The sequence below is a fragment of the Alternaria arborescens genome, assembly GCF_004154835.1.
Source record: "Alternaria arborescens strain FERA 675 chromosome Unknown contig_47, whole genome shotgun sequence".
Classification (NCBI taxonomy): domain Eukaryota; kingdom Fungi; phylum Ascomycota; class Dothideomycetes; order Pleosporales; family Pleosporaceae; genus Alternaria; species Alternaria arborescens.
Window position 1 is genome coordinate 1 of NW_021167902.1, and position 17,705 is coordinate 17,705.

Consider the following 17,705-nt stretch of genomic DNA (forward strand, 5'->3'; position numbering starts at 1 on the left):
CCCACCCAAAGACACGCCACCCCTTCCCTCACCACCCGCACGAGTCGCCGAAGAGGAGCCCTCCGTACTCGACGACAACAATGGCATCGACATCGAGTCCTACTTCCAGAAGCGCCACTACCCGCGCGCTGGCTCCATCTACACCCTCTCCAAAGTCAGCTTCACCAATCAGATCCAGCAGTTGACCTCCATGAAGCTTCCGCCCACGACCATCGCGTCCGAAATCACCGCCCTCCCCACGTCCGTCCAGGCCGGACGCGCACTGCACAAGGCGGCCAACGACATCCGACTGTGGGTCTCCAAGACGAAAGATGTCCTGAGCGGCCTCGACGCAGAAGACGACGTAGAATGGGCCGCGGCTGCGGGAAGGGAAGGATTGGAGGAGGTGGATGCCGCGATCGGCAAGTTCGAGGGGCTCGTCAACGTCTACATCAGCGCCATCGAAGATCTGCAGTCGCGTCCCGACATTGCGCTCCTACCCACCAAAGACCAGACCACGCTTGTGAGCCAAATGGAAGACATCGTGATGAACTGGGGTGAGATCAAGCAGACGCTCAAGGGCATCAAGAACCAGGTCGAAGTGGCCATGGAGTGGGAAGAGCTGTGGAACAACGTACTGGGCGAAATTGGCGTTGAGGTCGAGAACCTCAGTCGTCTGGTGTTTGAGATGGAGGAGCGCAGACATCGCGTCATCTCCGACTCAGTCGCTGAAGCCCCAGAGAAGTTCGACATTTCTGAGCTCGAGACCGTTGTTAAAGAGATCCCCCGGAAGCAGGCTATATTGAACAGCAAGCGGCTTAGTATGCCGCCTGTCCCCTCCATCGTCTCGCCCACTTCGCCCATTCCGCAAATCGAACAGGAAAATTCACGCCTACTAGCCCTTTTCGCGAAGCTGCAGCCGCTCCGTGCTTCGCTTGATTTCCTCCCTATGCGACTGAACGCCTTCCAGATGCGCGCGAGCACAATCTTCCCGTCTGCGTGTGACGAACTCGTACGAAGAAAGGAACAGCTGGAGGCATCAGAGGAGAAGCTCGAAGCCGAAGCAAACGCGCTGCGAGAAGAGCTGGGTGAGGACAAATGGGTGCACAGCTTCCGTCAAGCGGGTAGCAAGGCTGTCGCCATGTACGAGTCGTGCATGAAGAGCATCCAGAGGCTACAGCAAGCCATCGACGACAGCGACGAGGAGAAGCTGCCTACGCGTATTGCCACCTACAAAGACAAGAGGGACCACTATCCTCCATCAATGAGGCGTGTACTTGAGCTGATTGACATTGAAATGAAGCATAGGTCCACTGTCAACGGTGAGATCCTGCGTATACAACAGGATGTCCGCGCAAAGGTGGAGGACTTGGAGGAAGTGACTGGAAACATGGACGCCATCTTGGACGACTTTACCAGATCACGCAAACTCCGTGACTCAGTGTCCACAGTACTAACAGAAGCCTCACTTCCACACTCGAATCTCGACACACCCGGTACTTCTCCTGCTTCGAGTGTCGTCATGAGCCGTAAGAGTAGTGGGCATGGGCCTGCTGTTACTCCCGCCAACAAGAAATCTCGTCAGTCAAGTGTCGCGAGCTCGAAATTGTCAGCACCTTCTAACCGGCGATACTCGAGCATACCTCTAGGCGGCGAAAGTGTCGCTTCCCGCAAATCTACATCCTCGGCACGCTTGGACTTTACACCCTCTCGCGCCATGTCCGGTACTGCAGCTAGCCAGGCACGTGCAAAGACCCCGACTGAAAGACCTGTTGCCAAACCTCGCTGGACCTCCGACTTTTACCACATGCGGGACACTGTCGTTGGGCACAACTTTAAGCCATCGTCTCTGACTACACCCTCACCTTTCCGGAAAGACACAGACTCGCCGGATGGATCCCGAAAAGGCTCAGCGAGCCGTTCATCCATACCCCTGAGAAGCCCGTTGAGCCGCTCGTCGACGACAGCGCCGCCCACATCTAGTCGCTCTGCATCTACTACTCCAGGACAGCAGCGCCTCACTCGGTCATTAGCGAGCTCAACTAGCTCCCCTGTTACTCCTGCAAAGGGCAAGTTGCCGATACGTTCTACACCCCTTTCTTCACCTCAGGTGAAATCAAGCACGCCAGCATCCAGCCGTCGCGTCTCAACAGTAGCGGAGGATAGCAGGAGCCCTGCCAAGGAAGAAAGCCCCGCAGCCCGTCGCGGATCACGACCTCCGAGTGTCACAGCGAGCCGTCGCAGCAGCCTACTTCCTACACCTAAGTCGCGTACTACATCTGCTTCCAAGGTCATAGAGACAACTCCTCCTAAGCGCACCAGCAGCAGGCTTGATAGCTTGGCTGAAAGCCGTACTTCCAGCCGTGTTAGCGGTCGTCAATCGAGCCAGGGAGATAGACCCGTGTGGAGATAGGCTCTCGCAAAGCGGATATCTCTTCTCGATACACCTGAACACGCCTGAACAACGACCTTGTCTCTTCCAGCGAACAACAGCAACCTCACGCCATCAACGTCAGCGAAACTTGTGCCTGCTTTTCCCCAATCACCTTCAATTCACTCCTGGATCCTGGCTTGGTCCTAACCCCGTTCTTTAATATCGATTTTTAGTACCAAGACCCCAAACTCCAAACCCTTGTTGTTTTCGAGGAAGCCCTTCTTTCCCCGATGTATCATCGAATGTTGATCTCACCTCTGGATCCTTCATCACTTTTTGTGCTTTTTATCTGGCGTTTTAGCGGTTGGGAGAAAGTATCCTATACCCCGGAGTTTTATTGAGATATATCCTGTTCCACATACCCGAGCGAGCGTACGGCGAATGGAGTGCGAGTAAGCGTTGGGCGTGTGTGCTAAGCGCTTGCAGCATGAGGGACATCTTGCGAACATGCATCGAGGCGTGATTTTTGGTTGATATGGACTAGATTGGTGTGTATAGGTGGACGGCGGAATTGGAGGGTGAGGGATGGACGGTGGAGCAGACTGGTTCTATGTTCGAGCGAGTGCGTTAGATAGTAGCTAAACGAGAGATAGAATTGATACCATAGTAAACCAAGCTTTTGCTGCAGTGACAGTCTTGTTCACGCGTCTCACCCATTGAAAACAAAGTGCGAGACCATACGCAAGACAACTGCCCTTGAATCGTCCAGCTGACCTTGTCAGAGACATGACCTTTCTCAAGCCATGCTCAACACATAAGAACTACAATGTATTGACTCTGTTCCCCCAGATGAACAGCACTGTCCAGATTCACATCTACATAAGTCAATCCTACTACACCTTGACGTACATTGAATAGTCAATCCACAACGACCTTTGTTATTCCCTCCACGAAACATGCCACTAAACTGTACAGCAAACTGTAGGTCCTGTAAGTTTGAGAGAGTCCATGCTGATGCTGCATCGCCATCTCAAAAGGAAGATGACGCGTCTACTGAGGAAGAGGATGTAATGCTATCGTCTTCATCTTCGTTGTTGCCAAGGGATAGTAGCAGTACATCCTTCATACCAGAACTTATCTGTGCCGAAGCAACTCCGGCATATGCAAAAATAGACGACGCATCCAATAGGATCGATATTGCTCCTGACATGCCGTCAAAGGGCGACGATGAGGAGAAGGAAGATCCACATACGAGCATCCATCCACCCAGTCCCAGCTCAGTTTACAGCAACGATAGTCCTCTTGAGAGCGACAACACCAACAGCGGCATTCGAGGTACCGATGACTGGAGTTTCTTGGATGACGTTCATGTTGCTATCGTAGCTTGGCTTGATGCTGGAGGTTTGGAGATGGTGAGGCTGGGGTATGCACCTGTTTTCGCGACTGGAATGGGTGGAAAGGGGAGGAGGAGGCATAGTGTGTGAGATGGGGGTCTTAGATATGAAGACATATAGTAGCTATAATTGGTTGTGCATCCATCTGTCTTACTACACGTTGTGTCAGTTGCGACATTTTCCAACGAGACGCCATCAATAATGTAAGGTGCCCAGTTCGACAGTACACTACGCCAAAGAGAGAAACTAAATGTCTCATTTAAGCAGAGTACTTCTTCCTACTACAATAAAGCGTATTAGAGCTATATAGACATACATAGAGAATCTGGAAGCCTACAATACTATTAATCTCTAAAATCTCTCTTGTTAGGACCTAAAATAAGCTGCAAAGTAGAGTTTACTATCTCTACCTGTTCGGTTTTTCTCTTGTGTAGGGTGGGTATGCAGCGCGATGTGTTTATCACCCCAAGATAAGATCTACAAGCTCCTCCTCTTTATCCTGCTCCCAGGCTTCTGCAGCAACCGCGCCGCTTGCCTTTCGGTAGGCAACACCATCGATCCATTCGATCCACAGTACGAAGTAGCATGCCTTGGGCGTTCTGAAAAGATGCCTTCCTATACGACGTTGTTCATTAGCCCCTTCTTCGTTTGGAAACACGTTCCAGTCTTCTCCGACTACTGATACATTTGCGGTGTATCCTTTGCAAGTTGCCACAAGCTCCATTGAGCGCGGGCTTTCAGATGGTCCAAATGCATCCATGTCCTTGCTGTTGTGGAGCTGTATGTAGCCAACATGTTGACCATTTGATCGTATGAGCCACATGGAAAAACTGTACCCATCACGTTTGTACCGTACGCGCGTAGGCGATATAGTCTGGCCCCACATGTAAGCACGCTCGGTTCTGGCAAAGAGATACGCTGTTTGTAACGACGGTGCTTCTTGTTCGCCTCGATAAGGCAAGGAGGTGGGAAATGGATACCGGTACTTGAGTTTCGCCTTATCGTGTTTGAAGTAGTATTGCTGCTCCAATAAACAGTCCGGTACAATGCCTTTCCCTAATGCAAGCTTTTTCAGATCTTCATCGTCCATCCAAATGCGCTCCCAGCCGTTTGGAAGTATGGTTGAAGTATCACGCACTAATAATCTGTGCTTGTACCATCCCGAGCCGATTGTTCTTCTGTCAGTGGATGATGGGATAGGCGTCGTATACCACGTCGCAACAGGTACTGTGAAGCAAGGGTTGGGATAGCGATCGTTCATCCTAAGTCCTGCGTCCGCTGGAAATGCAACCTGTCCTGCCCAACCAAGCCATGACCAGCTAGGTAGCTGATAGGGCTGCCGGAACGATCGATGCTGCTCTGAAGGCACACGTCTTACGACTCCTTCATGCGATGATGGTGTCCAGTTCAAGGCTATGTCAAACCAGAATTCTGGCAGTCCGTAGAGGAACCTGTCCGCATGATTGCGTTCCAGCATAGATTGCACTCCAGCGAACGCAGCAAATGCGTCCTCTGGAAAACTCAACTCACGTTGGTTATAAAGTCCTATTGCTGTATTGAGTCCCATTGGTGTTGGCATATTTCTTGTGATCGACTGGAACTGAAAGTCACTTCGCTTGTACAAGTGATCAGGTAACAGGAGATCGTACTCTGCTTGGCTTCCGTGGTTACACTGCCATTCAATGGCTCCCGACGCAAAATGAATCGCACGCCTGGACATAAGCTGCTCTTGAAATGTCCATGCTCTTTCTTGATACTTGCTAGAAACACGGTTGTCAGGGGGCGACATGGAGTTTGTCTGAACAAGGATCTCCGAGTTTGATAACCTGGCATATGTCCGCTTGTGGCGCCGGGGTGCAGTAGTGCTTTTAAGACCACGCACTAAAGGTCGGTATATGAAGTTAGTTTATATTTTGCATACAGTTGCATAGTGGCACTTACGCCCATAATTTGCATCAAGTCCGTCTTTCGCGACGATGGTAAAAGTAGCGCTGTTGTATATTCGATGCATTTGGGACAGCTCAGACCGTAGTTGCTGATGGTCGTCTTGAACCTATCGCGCAAGAAGCGGTCAGTGTCATGGATAGCTTAGGTTGAGAGAGTCGCGCACTCACAATACAAAGCGAGTCTACCCATAGATAGCGGAAGTTTAGAAGTTTCACCATTGCGAACGCATCTCTAATCGTTTGTGGGATCCTTGAGGCAACCTCTTCCGTCGCAAGTGAGCCTGTAACTAAGAGATCTTTACAGAGCTGGGTGTTGTTTCGAAGGCTGTCGATTTGACCCCATTGGTAGCTCAGCGCAACATATTCTAGCTGGACCGCCTCTCCATGTACAAGGCAAGCACGGTGGGTATCAACAAGATATCGTGGTCTGATCATGTCTTCTTTTCTGGACAAGTGACCTCTTCCGCATCTTTCACCATGATTCATATCGCAAAGCGAAATGCGACGTCGGAGAGCATCGAGATTGATCCATTGCTCGTTGACGTACAAAGAGGTCCCAGGATGGCCAGAAACATCTTCTCTACATACCAGTTCCCAACAGCTTCGTAATTGATCGTCAGGGCGCGTTTTACGAGATGGAAGTATTGGTTCGAAGGAGATATTTGTCATCCATTTTCTCGCCTTGATATTCAAGATGAAGGGATCTTGAACCCGATATTTAGGGTGCTTCACCTGTGGCCAGGCTTTTCTAACGCTCTTGAATAAAGCAACATGCGTACAGTCCCCTCGAAGGAGATCCTGTAGGTCTCCCAATATTTCTTCCGTAGATTCTTGGACAGGAGCGCTAACAATTGCAAAGATGCGATTGCAAATGTCGCATGGTCTCAGAGTTAGTGGCGGCGCTTCCACAGTTGTCTCTGTACGGCCATCGTGCGTAGCTGCGCGGGCGTTTGCTCTTAAGAGCATTACCAGGTGAGTTTGAGGTCACGGTCTGTGATCAACATATACGTACAATGGAATGCTTCTCAGCAGATGTGGTGGCAGTGCAATCCTTTACTGAAGGATGGCAGCAGAGTATAACGCTAGTGCGGGGTAAGTTCATTCTTCCTTTTCCGCCCGGGGCAGCAGGATGAATGCGCAAAGAAAAACGGCCTGTGCTGGCCACACGTGCGATGGAAAGTACTTGTTTATACTCAGACGCCAACGGCTCAAAATCGTACATGACTAGATGACACGCCGCTGATACGGCTCAGAGAGAAAAATTCGTCATTCCAGATGGTGTGTCCCATAACGCATCCCAAGAAAAATCAAAAGCGTTCGGGTCCAATATGTCCGATAGTAAGAAGCTCGCGTCGTCAAAGTTGGGCATTACCGGTACTTCGCTCCCATTTCCATTAGTAACAATGCTGGTGGGCTCCGTTTCCGACGGCTGCGGCACCTCTCGCGCATTCAAAGATGCAATCTTCGACACCGGATCAGCGCACCTTTCCAAAACGTAATTTGCAAGATCCCAATCATAGTTGTCCCGCGCATGCTGAATGTGCGCGATTACACGTTGAAGGCGCGCGACAGACGTGTTCCGTATTTCGGGGTCTTGAGTTTCGACGGTGCAACGAAGCGAGACGGTGATGGCATGTACCAAGAGATGAGTCGCATAAGGCAACCAAAAGTCCAGAAATTGCGTTTCGCCCATGGTCAATATGAAGTCAAGAACTTCCGATGAGGCAATGCGTAACTGATCCATCCTGTTCCGTCCTATGCTACCGTCTCCGTCGAGGACTGCTGCGCGGAAGATGACACGGGCAAGTACCAGCCTGATTGAGAGGAACGAGAGCCATAGCATAGGCGTTCCTGGGCGATTCGGAAGAGGTAGCCATTCAGGAAGCTGCCCTTCCAATTCATTCAGTTCCTGCTTGAAACGATCGGTTTCCCGTGCAAGCTGTATTCGATCTGGGTTGATCTGGTAGACGAAAGGCAAGATTTCCGCAAGCAGCTCCGTCAGAGAGCATAGATATATAAAGCAGGTAGTAGTTTGCTTCTGCTGAGAGGTCGCCTTGCTTCCAATGAGCGACGTCACAGTCGGCCGCGGGACGTCGTAGTAGCCTTTTGACACATATGGCGGTGCGCCATATGCGACACTAGACCACTGATCGGTGATGAGGACACACCACCAGAGTCGCATTCGAACAGACTTTTCATTCTCCGTAATGTTCCACTTTGATGGATCCCTGTGCAATCCGAATGTCTGAGCCAAAGAAACCGTCCGACCGCAGAGAGTGATGTTGCCGATGATGGAAACAGAAGGCCGTCCAACCTGATCGAGTACAGCGGCTTGTATCGTAGACATCCCAGGACTGAGAAAGTCTTCCAGTGTCGCCGAGATACCCTTATTCCAGACATAGTATGAGTTCGGTTTGGGGTGCATCTTTAACGTGTCCGATTTACTCCAGTGTGGCGACGCAAGTGCGTAGATCACACACATCAAGTTGTTTGGTACTTTGCCATATTGACCCGTGCGCAGCGTCTCACACATCTCCTCATCCAGGATGGGGAAATGATAATGAATGTGATTGAAATATAGCTCCACCACTTCGCGCTTAAAAGGTCCCATGATCTGTTCAACAATCTCCAATTGCTCTCTTCCACAACCACTGTTGGGTGGTAGACCTGTGCGAAACCTTGGGACAGTCAAGTACACCACTGGGTCTTTCGCATCATGTAGAAGCGTCTGGTAATTGGAAGATTCCACTTCACCCTCTGCTTTCCGATGCTGGGAGATATGCCGATTGAAGATGTCAATGTCTTCAGCAAAATGCGGCGCAAGCATAATAGAGGCAGAAGGGTTGTTGTTGGTTTTGTGCAAGATGGGGGCTGAGCGAGGTCGAGAAGGGCCATCTTCAGGCTCGCTGTGTCGCCGTCGTTTGGAAGGCCGCCGGTCAGAGCCATCATCTGTCGGAGAGCTGGTTGTTGAACTTTCGACATATTGACACTTGAGTCGTCTTTCTCGGCATGATAGACACGGTTCTCCAGGAATATCGATATGACATCGGATTTTGCGCGAGCGACATCGTGTACAGGCCGGTACTTTGTGTGAGCGGTATGGCCTGTTCTGAATGGGAGCAGCGCTGGCCATCAAATGGAGCTCTGACCCTGAGTGGCAGTTTGATGGCGGACCGAGATGGATGTGCGACGCTGCAGTTGATTTTGGATTCACAATGATCCAACGCGGAAGCGGCAGTTCCGATGAAGATCCTGGCTTGCTTCAGAGTGTCGCTAATTGGCTTCGATGCATGATGAGGAAGTCCAAAAAGATGGGATGCAAGAAAGCTATGTGAATCGGTGACTGGACGCCGGTAGCGCATCGACTATCCAGACCTCCCCACTTAATCTGCACCCAAGCTCCAGCTTTTCGGCGCCTCTTTCCCCGCCAGCTGCAGGCCAGCTGCAGGCAAGCTTCACATGCAAGAACTCCTCCCTCAGTACTTAGGATATCTTTTGAAGGGTTATGCGCGTCTCTCAATTCTTCGCAAAGCGGCGCTTTGCCGCTTCTCCCTCTTCCACTGGGTATTGTGTGTGCCACCTCGTTTCCCAAACTTCGCGTATCGGATGCCCAGCACTCGGGAGCGCGTCTTCAGCAGCTGCGATGGGGTCGCTCTTCTCGCGACACACTCTATGTATCGCGTATGTACCCCGTCGCGCAATCGCATCTTTGCGAGGTTTGGCACAGTTTAGTCTTATGGACACACGTACTAGAAAAATACAAGAGAGGTAAAGGAGAAAGGATTGGATTGAACCGCAGCGACTTGTGAAATGATCCAATGTGATATCCTCGATCGATGGTTGAACACCAGCATAAGGTTTTCTCGCAGCATTGATGACAGGAGATTGCTTAGATGAGCACATGAAGAAAAACAACATGTGAGCGAAATAGTGCGCCGCTACTATTGATGGTGAAGCAAAAACAAGAGCCATTTTGGGCATTGCATAGCATGAATGAATTCGATAGTTGGTTGTTCTTAGTGCGCCAGTAGAGGGCGCTCCGCAAAAACAATGCCTTCCGCCAGAATTGAACTGACGACCTCGTCATTACTAGTGACGCGCTCTACCACTGAGCTAGGAAGGCTGAAGTTGTTTCGATGATGACTAATCGATCCCAGCATAATATATCTCTAGAAATCATGTCGTCAAAAAAGCACAACTGGGATCGAAGCGCCTTTGGGCTGTACAGGAGTTGTGGAATGTCCAGTTTCGGCTTTGTACCCGCACCTGCACTCTCCACACTTGCGCATGATCGCGGAATTCGTCGCGCAAAATCGGTTCTCGAGGTCATTGGCAGCGAAGTGTGGTTCTACATCCGGAGGTCTGTCATTGCTTCTTGCTAATACCACCGCTGGAAATCTCCGGTTGTCAATCACTTTTCTTTTCAGCACCTCCTCTGCCTTATGCCCCAGGACATCGCAGACGCGATGTAAGCACGCGACCGCTGGGAGCCATTATCGCAAACATGCAACCGCCTACCGCGTTCATGCTGCCATCGCCCGGGCTCTGCCGTGTCTTTATGCAGCTTTGATGGCGAGCGAAATTACGACTCGACGGGAACCGGCCGAGGAAAGCAACTCCATGCACGAGGCACCCAAACTTGCATCTGTCATCTGCAGGTAATTACCGGTCGCGCAGGATATACCTTGGGCCGCCACATGGCTGCTCTTTCGACCTACTCACCCTCGATGGGCAAATCAGTGGGCGATGCTAGTCGAAGCAATATTACGCCACGAGGACACCTGTGGCAGATATAGACAAGGCACATCGACCACCTCAATCAAGCATGATGACATGAAGGATCTCTTCAACACGGCTCAAGCCATGTCGCCATCTCAAACGTGCCGATAATCACCCTCGATAAGGGGGTCTGCACCGCCATTCGCACACCAATGCGAGGCTGAGGCAGAAAATAGCTCGAGCGCCAAACGCCCCCAGGAAATTAGATGGGAGGTCCAATCACGATCGACGCGTACCTGGCCCTAACTTCAGGCTAATGCGCATCACGGCAAGATGTACGGCTGCACGGATCAGCTCTCATCGTTCGGCCTTGCCAGGCACGCGGGCGTTTCGAGCTTGGTTGGCGCTCTGCCGTTTGTTTCCCTGTCTCTCTGCCGCGTCCTGCGCCGACACTCTTTCACCTCCACGCCGCCTCTCTAATTCCTCTCACGACATCACGTACTCCTGCGGCCAGGTTGTCGTCTTGTCCTTCTTTCATCAAGCGCGGCCTGCTGCATTTCACTCTTTACCAAACATACCCATACTTACACACTCTTTTCTGTATAGTGCCTAGTTCACCCAACATACGACATCCAAATCTGTGCGCCCTTCGAGCACCACATTCCTTACAACAAGCCGACTTCACTCGAGACATTCTTACGCGTAATACCCAATCACGTACTACACGGAATCCCCAACACAAGAGCTGGTTATAGTAAAGTTTACGGCGGAATTACTTGAGAGCCATACAAACAAACAACATAAGAAATAATCACATCAACTTTACCTTGTTGATACGCCATAATGCACGCCATGGCGCACCAACACGCCGGAGCGCATCTTATGCGCCGGCAACGTGGTGGAGACGACGATGACGGTCCGGTCGTGGTCGTCACGCAGGTCATGGTAATGACTGAAGGAGACGACGCGCCAGAGCCAACCGAGAAGCCAGGAATTGCACTGCCAGCCCCTGCTACACGTGCTCGTGAGACCACCACTACAGAGGAAGAGGAAGAGCCGGAGGAGACTGCCAAGCCCACAAAGCCTACCACAACCGCAAGGAAGCCGTCTTCGACCCAGGATTCTGACGATGATCTTATCGTAGAGGAGACCGGCACAACCAAGAGCCCGCTCAAGGTTGCCTCGACCCTTATGGTAGCGACCAAGTCTCCTACACCCAGCGCTGGTTCATCAATCGCAGGTCTCGCATCTGCTACAGCGGCCACCATTTCAGCTACCGCTTCTTCTTCGTCGGCCGCCGCCGCAGACTCTGAGGAGGGCATGTCCACCGGTGCGAAAGCAGGTCTTGCGTTGGGTCTACTCCTTGCCGCATGTGCCGTACTCACTGGTATCTTGCTTCTGTACCGTCGCAAGAAGAAGCAAATGGCTGCAGCAGCCGCACAGGAGAATGAGAAGACTGAGATGTACAACGCACCCCACCCACCACCTCCTCAGGTTATGGCTGGTGCTGCTCCGGCTGCTAGTATCCGTTCTGCTCGCACTGCTTCGACCGCACCTCGTCTCAGCTTGCGACCAGTTACCCAATTTGACCCAGCTTTCAACGAGCAACGAAAGAGCGGAGGAAACTTGCTCAATGTTGCTGCTGCTGCCGGTGGTGCCGCTGCTTCATCCCAGAACCGTAACCTCTCACCTTCTGCCTCTGCTGAGCGTCCAACAAGTGCCTGGGAACGACGTGGTGCTGCGAATGCCCCAGCTGCCGACCCCTTCAAAGATCCTGAGACTCAATCCGGCCCTCCATCAGCAAACCCCTTCGGAAACAATGCCGCGGTCGATACTCAGCAAGCTTCGATTCCCGACTCGCCTCCCAATGCTTCTCCAATGGCTTCCGCTATGCACTCCACTCAGCCCAGTACCGACTTCGCCAACCCAGCTCCGGCTATCTCTGCAGCTGACGTGAACGCGGTTGCGCTGGCAGGAGTCGCGACTTCGAGCCCGCCTCCCCAGACTGAGCTTCCCCCTCCACCACCAGTCGCCGCCAACAATGCCAGCGTTCCCGCAAGCCCAGCATGGACCGAGGACATTCCTGCTTCTCCTGGCCCAGCCCCTACCGGTCCCCCTCCTGTCGCTGGCGCAATGGCTGGCGCTCGTCCCCAAAGCCCTGCTCCCGGTCCTGGTCCTAACAATGTACATCGTGTTCAACTTGACTTCAAGCCTTCCATGCAAGATGAACTCGATCTCCACGCTGGTCAACTCGTTCGCATGCTCCACGAGTACGATGACGGCTGGGTAAGTTTGCATATTTATTTTGACCAAACAACATCACTAATTCTTTACAGGCTCTCTGCATTCGTATGGACCGTTCGCAGCAAGGTGTTGTTCCCCGCACATGTCTCTCCAAGCACCCAGTCAAGCCTCGTAATGGCCCGCCTCGTCAAGGCCCTCCACAAGGCAACATGCGCGGCCCTCCTGTCCGCCCACAGATGGGTCCCGGTGGTCCTCAGCCCCGTCCTCAGTCTCCAGCCAGTGGTATGAACTCCCCTGGCATGCCTCAAGGTAGCCCCGGTCCTCGTCAAATGTCCCCTCGCCAGATGTCGCCTCAGCAAATGCAAGGCCCTCGCATGCGATCCAACAGCAACGCTCCTCAGCAAGGTGCTCCCCGTGGTCGTTCTAACAGCAATGCGCCCTACGCCGGCCCACCACGCTCCATGTCTCCTGGCCCATACGGCGGCGGACCACAGATGGCTCCTCCACCTCAAATGGGTGGCCGTCCTCGATCCAACTCCGCTAGCCAGGCTGGTAACCCGCGACGAGGTCCAGCTCCTGGGCCTAGCCCCATGAACCCCAACGCCATCTCTCCCAACGGTCCTCTTCCCATGCCGAGTCGGAAGCCGGTCCCTGGTATGGCCATGTAAACTTGGGTTAATCTAAGACTAGTGCTTTTATGAGGAACGTTTTGAGCGGTTTCTTATTATTATCGTTTCCCTTGCGTTTCCTTACAATTTGCGGTTTTGGTTTCCTTGCGAATCTGTTACCGCGTTCCCTTCGCTTAGCTTCGATTCTCAGTAGCGGCTGCTCCCACTGCATGCTCTACATGGACACTTACTCTGTGACAAGGTATGCAGTGGAAGTCCAGTCGCTATTAGACCTCTTTGCTTTTCGATGCTTATACCCCGAAGCCTCGCAATAAATCATCCCCCGTCATGTCTATGTGGTCGGTATTGGAGCAGGCGAGGCGAGATACTTTAGTCGATAATGTCTTGAGGATATTTACTAGTTTTGCTATTACCTGTCCGCTGGGAGGGTTTCGGATGGGCTGGATTGCTCATGTATATACCTTCTTCCCATGACCTTGAGCGCCTGGTGCATACGTAACTACTGTAAGTGCCGGGTCGCTGAGGGTAAGATCGGTATGAGATTCTCTGAGCATAAATAGTTTTGGATAGGGAATGAAATGAGTATTTAAAAACACGCTTACTCACTTCTCTTTGTCTCAACGCGCCGCCATTCTACGTATCTTGTTGGTAAGTTCACTTCATTTCAAGTCTGAGTGATACTGCCCTGATTTTGAGTTTGATTTCATATCGTTCGAATTTGTCTTTCCTCCTCAAAGTCAACAAGACTGTCCCTATCCCCAGTAAATTAATTTGATCACGTGCGACTTTCTTTAACAAATGCAATTTGTTCACTTCAATAACTGACATCTGTATTTTCAACAACGGGACAGAGGAAAACCACCTGCAGAACAAGAGACTGAGGATCCGAGAGCGTTTTGCGCTGAGGCTAGTCATGTGACGGTGCTTACAAATGAGGTTTGGACTTTTTGACTACCGGTCGTTGGGGCGAGCCTGGAGCATCAAGGTGAAATGAGGGGTGGGTTCCCTCCGAGACCCTCGCGAGCGGACTGGAGGCCCAAAAATCTGCTTGAACATCCTGACTACAGGCTAGCGCGGGGCCAAGCCAGCGGCTTACCGGTGGACAGGGACCGAGGCAGCTGCACTGGCTGCGTGAGCTGGCCTGAGATATTAAGGCTTTCCGTGCTTGCTCCAACCCTACTGGCCACCCTCTCGATTCGATACTACACCATGGTCCGAGCGTCTATACATACAGCCCAGTTATCGACACGCTTCCTCTTAAACACTAAACTTCACAGAACCTTGGTGTGCTCTGTTCCATACACCACTTGTGCACAGTTTAAGTGTTCGCCGAATTATATCGACATCCTCTATAACCGCTGCAGTACATAGACCGAGATTGTTTCCAAGGTTGCCACGCCACACAGCCATGTCTGCAAATTGTACGTCGCAATTCGATATAGTTACCTCGTGTTTGTTACGCACACTCCGGGATGAACTTCTGGTTGGATCTACTGTCATACAGACTCTGCACCTGCGTATATGTTGACTTCTCCCAGTGACAAGTCCCGCTGCCGCCACCGAAACGGATCATTCTTGGTCTAAAGAAGCTATCCTCGCCATGATTTCATTGCTTATTACGTTGCTACTGTCTGGCATGGGTATAGTTTACAAGAGCCGTATGAAGGCATCGGACTTCTGGATGCACAGGGGAGGGAGAATACTCATGAACGGTACGTTGGGATGAGCATCTGCCCCGCAACGTAAAACTGATACTATACAGACGAAGAGCTGGCAATCGCACGTACAAAATCAATCATGACTGAGTGGGTCGATATTGCGGACGTCCGGCGATACCAGCATGATACATATACATCAATCCTTCGGATAAGGCGCGGACCCAGGCTATCGAATACTTCAAGTCGAGTGAACGACATACGGTGGTGATGGGCGGCGGTGACGCCTTTTTGAAGATGCCCCAGGTGACAATAGTGACAGGTTTGTCAGTACAGGGTTCACCACCAAATATACTGTGGCTGTGGCTGGAGTGCAGTTGAGCACAGCCGAACAAGTCAACTAAGATGCCCGTCATTTACATTCAATCATCTGTACCACGTACGTTGGGAAGTAAGCTGCGTTCGCTTTCTCGCGTCCTACCCACGAGGCTGAAACCGATGCTGCATATTCCTGACTACCACCTTCGCACCAATCAGCTTCTTTTCGCTCCATGCGCCTTCTTGCATTGTTATCTCCAGGTAGAACTAACTATCAACATCTCGGAATTCTGTCCTGTCTTGTCCACAACCTTCAATGAAAGTTTTTTGTCATCCAAGGAGGTGCATCATTCGTAAATTACAATTACTATCTATAGATATGCTTCTAAGATGCTAGACGAGAAGACTGTTTTGACCAGCCTCGTGCTTTTCTGCCGCAGAGTCCTGTACCTTGATTTGAGATTTGGTCCTAAGCAGTATCACTTTGGCCGAGATTTGGAAGTCGATGTCTTGAAATTCTTGTAAGCCAGCCAGTGTGCTTGAGAGCTACCCAGCCAGCTCGTCTATTCTTGTGCTGACGATATGCCGGCTCGCTTGAACACATCTCCACCTGCACCGCCCCAAGCCTCGCGAACGTGTCATCCATCATTCACTGCAACACTCCGGTCAAGCTGCTTCTGGGACCAGAGAGAAGGACGGAGACGATCACATTGCGACATCGCCCTGCCAAAAGCACTTCATTCATTATGGTAATATCTTGTATGCAGTACCGGTCTCTATAAGACGAGCAAGTTTTTGTTAGCCGAGTGACTTGCAGTCTCTTCCGTCATAATATTGTCCATTACCCCGGCAGATTGAAGTGCGCCGCATTTCTCCATCTTGGAGCTTTGCAGCGTGCATCGTACCTAGTCATCGCGCTATCTAAGCTGGGCTCTACACGTTTAAGGTTCAGCGAATCCCTGAGACTGTTCACCGCTCATATCTTCCCTTGATTCGCTGCCATTACCACAGACATGCTGATATAATGTTCTACTGTTTACCAACATCCTTGGAAATGCAGCCGCCACACAAAGCTATGTACCACTAAACAGTTCGCTCAATCCCAATGCGGGTAATGTTTGACGGGTCAGATGGCCGGTGTGGCGCACCGCTAGCACTAATAGGCTAGGTGTCAAGTCAGAAACGCAAAGGGTACATCCTGATCCCAAGCCCCCGGATCCCTACCGCGGATGTTGAGGCGGCGCCAGCCAGGGCTTCGAGGGATGCCTGCTATGAGTATTACAGTCGCACGCTAACTCTCTCTATTCACACATCCATTCTTCGTTCTTCTCAAAGCACATTTCGTCTTTTATCTTTGTCAACATCACATCTTTCAAACCTGCAATACAGGTGCAACACAATACTATTTGACCAACCGGCGCTTGTCTGTTTGACCTTTTTCGACCCCTGCTCGAAAAGCCCCGTCCGATCCATGCCGGTCGGATAGCTCGAGTCTCTTAGCCAGTTAGAGCGTGAATCTCGCAAAGGACAACGCGACTGGCTACTTGGGTCATCGTCGGCGTACTTGATCGCAGCCTTCTTTAGCTCTATTTCTACGCTTTTGCTACTCCATAAAAGATCCAACGTTGATGCAGAAGCACCACATACTTCGCCCTTACAAACCCGTAGTGCCACGAATTCGAAGCCACTACCGCAGACTTATTGCCTCCGTGGTTGTTTCCTGCTTTTGCAACTCCGTCGTCGCCGTCCTTCAGATATGGCCTCAAATCGTACGTATGATTTCAAAGTTAATTTCGAGTTCCAATCTGCGGTATCAGGCGCCCTTTAGATTCACATGTGCATACGCCAATGCGCGATGTCTACAATGGGCAATGCGTAACGCTTACATTTGGTTTTGTGTGAGGTCTACGCATGGCAAAGAAGAAACAGACTTACATATGGCAATGTTGTAACTTTTGGCATACTGATCGCTTCCAGTGACTCAGCTCAACACAGGTACTGGGAACAACTCACAATGGTCGAAAGAAGCCATAGTCGCTCTGATCTCCATGTTTATTATGGTTTTGTTGTCCGGCATAGGTCTGGCATGCAAACACTGCCTTCCAAATCCGAATCGTTGGACAATCTCGAGATGGCGGAGCATGCTCATGACTGGCGAGTGGCGCGAAAGCTACCTGCTCGATGCAATGACTAATGCGAAGCAGATGAAGAGCTTGCAATGGTGCGTGTTAGACCAACTGTGTCTAGCTGGGTTGATATCGCAAACGTTCGACGGTATCAGCAAGACACCTACACGTCGATGCTTCGAATGAGGCGCGGGCCTAGGCTATCGCGATCTTCAAGCCGAATGAACGGTGGAAGCCAGTGATTTGCTAGAAGGGTTGAAGGTAGTCCTTTGCAAAGAGTAGCCCAGGGCTTCATTCAGCCTTACAGTGACGGAACAGAAA

The 17,705-nt window shown here is 51.3% G+C and overlaps 5 protein-coding genes across 5 annotated transcripts; 3 read left to right on the plus strand and 2 right to left on the minus strand.

Moving 5' to 3' along the window:
• On the plus strand, positions 1–2,392 carry AA0111_g11272 (hypothetical protein; the record flags this gene model as incomplete). The annotated part of the gene is made up of 1 exon (XM_028645118.1): positions 1–2,392. A coding segment is annotated over one exon (2,392 nt), but the record flags the coding sequence as incomplete, so codon positions are not given.
• Positions 2,393–3,561: 1,169 nt separating this feature from the next.
• AA0111_g11273 (hypothetical protein) lies at positions 3,562–3,837 on the plus strand (the record flags this gene model as incomplete). Its single annotated transcript, XM_028645119.1, has 1 exon — positions 3,562–3,837. One exon carries the CDS (start codon positions 3,562–3,564, stop codon positions 3,835–3,837), a length of 276 nt encoding a protein of 91 aa, XP_028501104.1.
• A 370-nt stretch (positions 3,838–4,207) lies between these two features.
• On the minus strand, positions 4,208–5,912 carry AA0111_g11274 (hypothetical protein; the record flags this gene model as incomplete). The annotated part of the gene is made up of 3 exons (XM_028645120.1): positions 4,208–5,628; positions 5,689–5,800; positions 5,862–5,912. The coding sequence occupies 3 exons, from the start codon at positions 5,910–5,912 to the stop codon at positions 4,208–4,210; spliced, it is 1,584 nt and encodes a 527-aa protein (XP_028501101.1).
• A 1,030-nt stretch (positions 5,913–6,942) lies between these two features.
• AA0111_g11275 (hypothetical protein) lies at positions 6,943–8,520 on the minus strand (the record flags this gene model as incomplete). Its single annotated transcript, XM_028645121.1, has 1 exon — positions 6,943–8,520. The coding sequence occupies one exon, from the start codon at positions 8,518–8,520 to the stop codon at positions 6,943–6,945; it is 1,578 nt and encodes a 525-aa protein (XP_028501102.1).
• A 2,744-nt stretch (positions 8,521–11,264) lies between these two features.
• Positions 11,265–13,324, plus strand: AA0111_g11276 (hypothetical protein; the record flags this gene model as incomplete). Its single annotated transcript, XM_028645122.1, has 2 exons — positions 11,265–12,698; positions 12,749–13,324. 2 exons carry the CDS (start codon positions 11,265–11,267, stop codon positions 13,322–13,324), a joined length of 2,010 nt encoding a protein of 669 aa, XP_028501099.1.
• Between the last annotated feature and the right edge of the window lie 4,381 nt (positions 13,325–17,705).